The following is an 8223-nucleotide window of genomic DNA, read 5'->3' on the forward strand; positions in this document are numbered from 1 at the left end:
AAGAGATCTTTAAAGAAAAATCACTCCAGATCTACAAAGATATGGATAGATTCATGTCTAAAAGATTAGGGTTTTGAGGAAAAGTGGTGGGGTAAAGAGAATCTGGTTTTGAACCAAAGATTCGAACCATAAAACTCAAGATAATAGCACTCACAAATGGAGGTGACCATAGGCAGACTCTTAAAGAGTCTCGAACAAGATCTGGGCTTGATCTCTTTGAGATCTCTTTTATGAGATAGCAAAGTCGAACAACCAGAAGAAGTAGGAGACCAATAGAGGTCTAAAACAATCATGGAATCCCGTGGAACATGTAAGAATCGAAGGGATTAGGGTAGGTTTAGGTGGTGGCGATTAAGGTTAGGTTTGGTCTTAGACAGAACCGGAGAAGAGGGGATTCAAGGGCGGCTGGTGTGTGAAGAATGATTAGGGTTAGGGGTCATTTGGAATAGAAAGGAAAGAAAGAAGGGTGGTCGTTGATCTCTGTGATCAACGGCCAAGATTAGAGAGATTTGGGGTTGGGTAGAAGTCTTTAGGATTTGGGCTGGGTAAATTTGGGCATGGTTTTTAATTGAATTGGATTGGGGGGTCCGATTTTGGGTATAATTAGGGGCTATTTGTTAAATACCAAATTTACTAAATAAAATAATTTTAAAAATAGCTAATTAAATAATAAAAATAATTTTCATACATGAAGGTGATTTAAAATAATTACTTAATATTATAAAAATATAAAAAGTCATTTTCCGTGTAGATAAGGTAGTTATGCATATATAGGGGCTATTTTTGCAAAATATGCAATTATAGTCTTTAAAAATGCAAATATAATTATAAAAATACAATTAAAATATTTTAACACTCATATGAACATAAACGATGAATTTAGATGATTAAATTATCATAAAATAATATGAGGGATAGTTTTGAACATTTATGTAATTTAAAAATGCAAAAATAAATGGGTTTAGGGCCTTTAAAAATTGTAGAAAAATTGTAAAAACACTTGTGCATGTTTGTAAATGCATGTACAATATTTTGAAAGTGCGTATGCATATTTTAAAATATATGAGGGAAAAATTGGGTATCAACAATCGCTCATTATATTGATTTGCTTTATTTTACAGTTAATTTCTAACATTAATTCTCATATTTCTCAGTTCGTGCCAAGTGAAATTACATATCCTTAAAACCATTTGTAAATTAAATTGTTATCCAATTTTATGGGTAAACAAAATCTAAATTAGTCTAATCTATAGCTACCAAATTTCGGATGGTTGTACCCCAGAAAAAGGAGAGAACCAATCTATATATTAATATAAAGCAGGGACATGAAGGAGTGATGTGGCACCTCTCATATATGAGGATTGCTATTTATCTTTTTTCAAGTTTATTTATTTTTTTCCCAATTTTTTCCTCTATTAATTAATAAATCCAACTAGCACCTTCTTAACAGTCACCTCTTAATTACACTAACAGTCACATCTATTCCTTCCAAAAATAGTCTAACGGTTGCAACACTAAATAAAAGTAATGGGAAGACATGATCCCTACGTTATAGGAATATTACAACAATGAACAAATGCAAGAGAAAAAAGAAGATTCGAACAAATGCAATACAAAAACGAAAGAAGAAGAGAACGAAAGATAAGAAATAAATTAAATGGATCATGCAATAATTCCTTAAGTCAATTGTCATTTTCTCTAATATTTTATTCCTTCTGTATCTTTCCAGAAAGAATTCTCCTTCTATTTCTTTGAAGTTACAGGTATTGCTCTGCACCTCATGTGAGTTTGCAATAGATTTTCAGTTTTAATTCCTTGTGTAAGGGAAAAAAAGTATACGAATAGAAATTTCTTTTTACTGCAAAAAGTGTTCAACAAGAGGTAGGTAATTAGCTCTCTCCATTTTTAATATGTAATAATAACATTATTTTGGATCATTTTGGTCTTTGGATCTGGAAAGGTGATGAAGCAAGAATAAAAGCACTCCTTCAGTTTGTGTGGTTTATGTATTATGCCTTCTTCCATTTGACGCAAAAATTTGTAAATCAAATGGCCTAGCAAAAACAGAGGACACCTGACACCTCTAATGGAATGCTAAACTCTTCGGCGATCATAGGAGACTCAATGACTCTACTTCCATTGTTCAATTTGAAGTAGTTTAAATTTTGGTACATCAAATTTTTTATGCTCCTTTCTTCTTCTTATACGACTATAAAAAATTCATTTTTATTTCTATTTACTACAATAACTAAGTTTATGTCTGTAGGGTGTTTCAGAGTCTTTGAAATAGTTAAAAGTTTTAAGCTTAGATATTCTTGATACTCCTTCCTTCTTATGTGACTACAAAAAGCTTAGAATCTTCATGCTTGAAATCATTGAAATAATTAAAAGTCTTGAACTTTATAAACTTCATGCTTGAAGGAACATAGCAAAATTGGCAGGTGTAAGCACGCAAAGAAATTTGAAACGCTATGTTTCTTATTATTTCTCTTAATACTATTAAAATAGAAGGAAACAAAACTATTGAAATTTTGTAGAAAATTTTTGCATGAAGAAGGGAGCAAAAGTTTTTTCCTAGAGCAACTGTGTGATTGTGAGAGAAAAGAAGGAAGACACAAATGTAATTTAGGAAATGATAGTAGGAAAAACAGTGAATATTGAAAAAAAAAGAAAGAAAGAAAGAGAACTTAAAAATAAAGGGTAGAGTGGAGTCTTAAGGAATAAAGAGGGAAAGAATGTATTAACCTTCCCGACACACCATATAAATATAAGTGAAAACTTTCCTTTTTTTACTTTTATTGAATATCGAAAATAAAATATGAAGTTCGTGTGAGCTCTAATTCTTACCAAAATTATTTATTTTTGTAAATTGTAATTCATCAATACATAATTGACTTTTTATGGGCGCACACAAACATATATATAGTATACTCGGGTACAGAAATTATCTATTATATCTCAACTAAATCTATAAAAAATTATTTTTAAATATATGGGTGTGATTTATAACCGCGCAAAGCGCGGCAATCTCCCTAGTAATATAATATCACTAAACGATAAGCCTAACGAATTTGTTGTTAATTGCTAACAGAGGAGAGGACCAAGTAGATGGCTTCCTCGCTCGGCTGTTTATTTCAGTCAATTGTACCTTAATTTCAATTTGATAAAACTTTTTCTCATAATTAGGTTATGCTTACACTTGTGACCTTCCTCCTCCTCTGCGTGAACTTGAGACTATGCTTTTGCGAAAACAGAAAGAACATTAACCATAAATTAATTAATGGTTGAAAACATTACTATTTAATTATTTAAACAGGAAAATCCATCATAAGGTACACGTACCCTTTTTCTTGTTAAAATCATTTCCAAACTACTAGCGACAAAATTCATTTGAGATTAACTTAATCCGCCAAAACGCAACAGGGACGCACTCATATATGTCAACCCCTCAACCTGGTCAAGCAAATCAAAACTATCTTCTCAACTACCACACATTTTAAGCAGAAGCACGAAAAAGAGAGATGGCAGTTCAGAAAGGTACAGAGATTTGATCCAAGTCATTCAAAAACACCATTTTCAGTCGAACTTAAACAATATTACAAAAACCCAAATTTTAGAGAATAGAGGTATGTTTTCCAGCTCAGGTGGATGAAAATGATAATGTCCCTCACAGCAAACTCCCAAGCGCAACAAGCTTCTCTACTTTCATGAACTGAAAGGGACTACTTATAACCATGCCACTCTAGTGCATTGCTGAAAGCAAAGCCAACAATCTCTGCAACAACCTCTATTTATGCACTCGAGAGCCTGGCGGAGCTCCCACTTTTTCCCTATTTAGCCTCATCAGCTACCTTGCTGCCTTCTTCCTTAGGCTCCCCATCTACCTTCTCATCAGCTTTAGCTGAAGGCTTTGTCACTTCTTGCTCTGCAAAAGAGAATTAAATCGAGCTTTTATATACCCTATGACAAGTAGAAAAGGCCACAATAAACCCCAAGGTAGAAGGAAGGGAAATCTCACAACATAAGCATCTAAACAATATACACTCCTTCAAATAACAAATAGCCTAAGGTAGTGTATGCAAATAATTTCTTTAGGAAATATCCTGATTAGCATATTTACAACATATATTCCAAATTTATCCGCGACCTTCAACTTTTGGAAGGAGGTAACACTGGGGATCAAGCTTTATCCTGAAACACACCAAAGGAGACATACACTATTATGTACTTCTCAAGTTCTAGAATCTTTCTAATTCTTGATTTCTCATCATACCTGTCTTTGAAGTGTCATCAGATCAACGAAACCTTTAACATCTCATCAAGTACCTTAATCTTGCCAACTAAAGCAATACAATTGTTACTCTTTGTATACCACTTTATGAGGCAGCTCAAGTGAACATGATTTTAAGAAATTAGAACACTTCGAGACCACAGCAATTCATTGACATTAAAAGGTTGCTGAATGGCCATTACAAGATTCTTCTAAAAAAAAATCTAACTTGTAGTATCTCATTTATGACAAATGCTGTAGAAACAACCAGAAACGGTTAGTTCAAGATTTGGCTAAGTTCCGCCATTTCCAATAGGTTTGCTCCAATTCTTCCCCACCTGTGCATTCCAGAGGATTGGAAGAGACAAGGAAAACTTTTTATGCAAAAAGGACAAAGAATGGCCAAAAGAAGTCGTGAAAAATATGTTATCACTGATTCCATGAGGATACAAATCCAACAAAACATCAACATAACCAAAAATCAGGTAATCTATACATGCTTCAGAGCTATCAAATTACCTTCATCATCGCTATCATCAAGGTCATCCCCCATATCACCTCCCATTCCACCCATCATTCCAGCCATATCACCTCCCATCCCGCCCATCATGCCACCCATCCCACCCATCATTCCACCCATTCCACCCATCATTCCAGCCATATCACCTCCCATTCCACCCATCATTCCACCCATATCACCGAATTTCTACAAATTAGTCAAGAGAAAGATCAGAAGATATTCCAAAACCAAACATGCAACATATATATAGAGTAACGCATTAAATTTTTACCGAGAAATCCATTGAGTTCATATCCATATCGCCAGGACCTAAAAAATATAGAAAGCAGTAAGTCAGTTTCTGCATGTGTTATAACAAATATGGTAAGAGATCGTCAGAACATGATAGAGATGATACCAGCATCAGCTTCATCATCTTCATCCACCCACTTATCCCAATCTACTTTCACATAGTGTGGTGTTTTCGCATCTCCACGCAATAATTTGTTCCACCATTTTGGCTCTGCTTTTTGCAAAACGCAGACTATACTTCTCACGCCAATACTTATTTTGCTCTCCTTCAGAATGAAATTGCAAGTTAGAATGCAATTCTAAGTACCGGGGATAGACAAGTATAGCAACTAAATCAAAGGCTGGTTAAAATTTGTATCTTCAGTAATTCAGTTCCTCTTCACCACCAGATACGATATTATGATAGCTAAACCACACAAACTGCCATCCCCTTGTCACTATTTTATGATTGCTAAATCACATAATCTGTCATTCTCTTGTTATATCTTATCGTAACTAAATTATAAAATTAGCCTTTCTGATTTATTCAATTAATCTAGTGATTGGGCTTCTATAAGCCTGATTTACAACATTTCTGTCACGCTAGCTCTATCTAACCTGCCCCAATTGGACATATATATGAGTAACTAGAAAATCCAAATCAATCTAATGATGTAACCAAATCAAACAAACGCCTCCTACCTCAACATTAACTTTATCCAGGAGCTCAAGTTTCAGCTCATAGTGACGATCTCCTGCCCCAGCTGTAGCACTGAAGGTAAAAACTCCTTCTGGATCCAGGTTTACTTTCGAATCTTTAGCATCTGGTAATAGCACTGTGAGATACACCACATCAGGTCTCTGGGCCCACTTGACTTGGGGATGGAGGCTGTCAACCAAAAAAACATGAATGGAGGATTTTGTGCACATTAGGAGAGTCATAATATATTCATGTATAGGGGATAACAAAACAAAATTATTCTAAGCAGCCAAAACTTTTTGGCATTACCAAACTCATTTACGTACTAAAATAGGAATCTGTTCTATCATTTTAATGTTAGGATAGAGAAGAAAATATAGTACTCTAACTAGCTACTAAACAAAGGAGACTTGATCACTGAAAACTATTAGACATAGTCTATCTCAGTAAGCGTGTGTATAAGTTTCTCATGAGTCATGACTAGGGGCGAATATAGTGTTATTATGGCTTCATGTGTAGCTTTAGCTCAAACACTATAAGTGAGAATGATGAATCTTCTTCTAGTCACAAGCACGCCCGAGTGAATCAGACTAATTCTAAATCAGCAGGGTATTATTTTATTACTGATACCACTTCGCATCGCTCTTTAATAAAATATTTATTTCTTCACTTTTCTTATGGGAAACAGGTGAAAGAAGGATTAGCTTCTTCTTTTTTTCCCATAAGCAACATTATTTTAAATAAATAAAAAATACTGCTTATGTAAGGAAAAAAATTAAGCATAAACCACAAGAAACAAAGACTTCCATATCTGCAGCTGCCATTACTAGCATTCCATTCACGAGATATAAGAGTTCCCGGTCCAAACAAATCACCGTTATACATAAATAGATAACAAATTAAAGTAAAAAAGATATTATAATTGTTAAAGCAGCAAAAAGAAGGAGAAAAAAAAAACAAATTTTAGAACCGAAAAAGACATTAAAGTACAGATATGAATCAATAATCTCGTCAACAAATAAGGTAATAAGCTGAGATCTTAAAAAAGTAAACAAAAATGGTAGAACACAGTTGCAATCGCAATGGAAAATGGAGAGATAGATTACCTCATATTTGAATTTTGTGTCTCGACTGAGGCGATGAGAAAGGTAAAAAGAAAGAGAGACTCTAAAAAACCCTAAAAACAAAGTGAAGCGGCACAGCTGCAAATACCACACCTAACTACTTAAGTGGTAGTTCAAGGCGTGAGCTCACTTCCCAAAGTCTTTCAAATGATTCCTCTAAGTTTTAGGGTATGTTTATTTTTCTCGTATTTTATTATCTTGAGCATACATTTTTTCAAAACTAGATGGGATTGGCCCGTGCAAGCACGGCCCAACACTTCGGATTACGGGGAAAGTGCATGGTTGACCACTAATAATACATGTATTTATTTTTAAGCCACCGTTTAAAATGTCTTTAGTCTTTAGTCACTGCTTTAATAAACTTTAACTGCCCGGACAAAAATACCCTTCTGTTCATATCCTTAACTTCGGGACTTCAGGACTACATGTTCTTAACTTTTGAACTTGGAACTCTAAGTTCAGGACTTCAGGACTACATGTCCTTAACTTTTGAACTTGTAACTTTAAGTTCAGGACTACATGTCCTTAACTTTTGAACTTGGAACTCTAAGCTCAGGACTTCAAGGCTACATGTCCTTAACTTTTGAACCTGGAACTCAAACTTCAAGACCAAGTGTCCTTAACTTTTGAACTTGTAAGTCAAAGTTAGGACCTATTGTCCTTAACTTTTGAACTTGTAACTGTAAGTTAAGGACTGCTTGTCCTTAACTTTTGAACGTGTAACTATAAATTAATGACTGTCTGTCCTTAACTTTTGAACTTGGAAATCAAAGTTAAGGACCTATTGTCCTTAACTATTGAACTTGTAACTGTAAGTTAAGGACTGCATGTCCCTAACTTTTGAACTTGTAACTGTAAGTTAAGGATTGTCTGTCCTTAACTTTAGAACTTGTAACTGTAAGTTAAGGAATGTCTGTCCTTAACTTTTGAACTTGTGTCCTTAACTTTAGGACTTCAAGACTACATTTCCTTAACTTTTGAACTTGAAACTCTAAGTTCAGGACTATGTCCTTAACTTTTGAATTTAACTTTAGGACTTCCGGAGTACATGTCCTTAACTTCTGGGAAGGAATTGCATTTCCTGTTTACTCATCACTCTTTTTCTTATTTTCACAACGTCATATCTTAATCATTTTTTAAAATCTGGAACCTCTCCCCATTCTCCTTTTGCTTTTGTAATCGTTCCCTTATGTTCTTCATGCTTGTTTAGCTTATCAATAAGAACTATAACCAAAGGCATTTAACATTCAGTAGCATTAATAGAAGTTCGTACCATTTGGTGCTCTCGTTGACCTTCCTTACCAATGGGTGAAGGTGAGGTTCCGAATACACGATTGTG

The 8223-nt window shown here is 34.4% G+C and overlaps 1 protein-coding gene across 1 annotated transcript; it reads right to left on the reverse strand.

Moving 5' to 3' along the window:
* Positions 1 to 3528: 3528 nt before the first annotated feature.
* Positions 3529 to 7029, reverse strand: LOC104220652 (uncharacterized protein OsI_027940-like). Its single transcript, XM_009771546.2, has 6 exons — positions 6867 to 7029; positions 5763 to 5949; positions 5188 to 5347; positions 5062 to 5099; positions 4790 to 4976; positions 3529 to 3925 (listed from the first exon to the last, which is right to left on the reverse strand). Exons 1-6 carry the CDS (start codon positions 6869 to 6871, stop codon positions 3831 to 3833), a joined length of 672 nt encoding a protein of 223 aa, XP_009769848.1. The 5' UTR covers positions 6872 to 7029; the 3' UTR covers positions 3529 to 3830.
* Positions 7030 to 8223: the final 1194 nt, after the last annotated feature.

Source organism: Nicotiana sylvestris, chromosome 9 (assembly GCF_000393655.2).
Source record: "Nicotiana sylvestris chromosome 9, ASM39365v2, whole genome shotgun sequence".
Classification (NCBI taxonomy): Eukaryota; Viridiplantae; Streptophyta; class Magnoliopsida; order Solanales; family Solanaceae; genus Nicotiana; species Nicotiana sylvestris.

Excerpts from the sequence above, each read along its gene's own strand:
- LOC104220652 (XM_009771546.2), bottom strand. Across the intron at positions 4,977-5,061 it reads TGAACTCAATGGATTTCTCG|AAATTCGGTGATATGGGTGG; the intron begins GTAAAAATTTAA and ends ACTAATTTGTAG. Across the intron at positions 3,926-4,789 it reads TGATGATAGCGATGATGAAG|AGCAAGAAGTGACAAAGCCT; the intron begins GTAATTTGATAG and ends TCTCTTTTGCAG.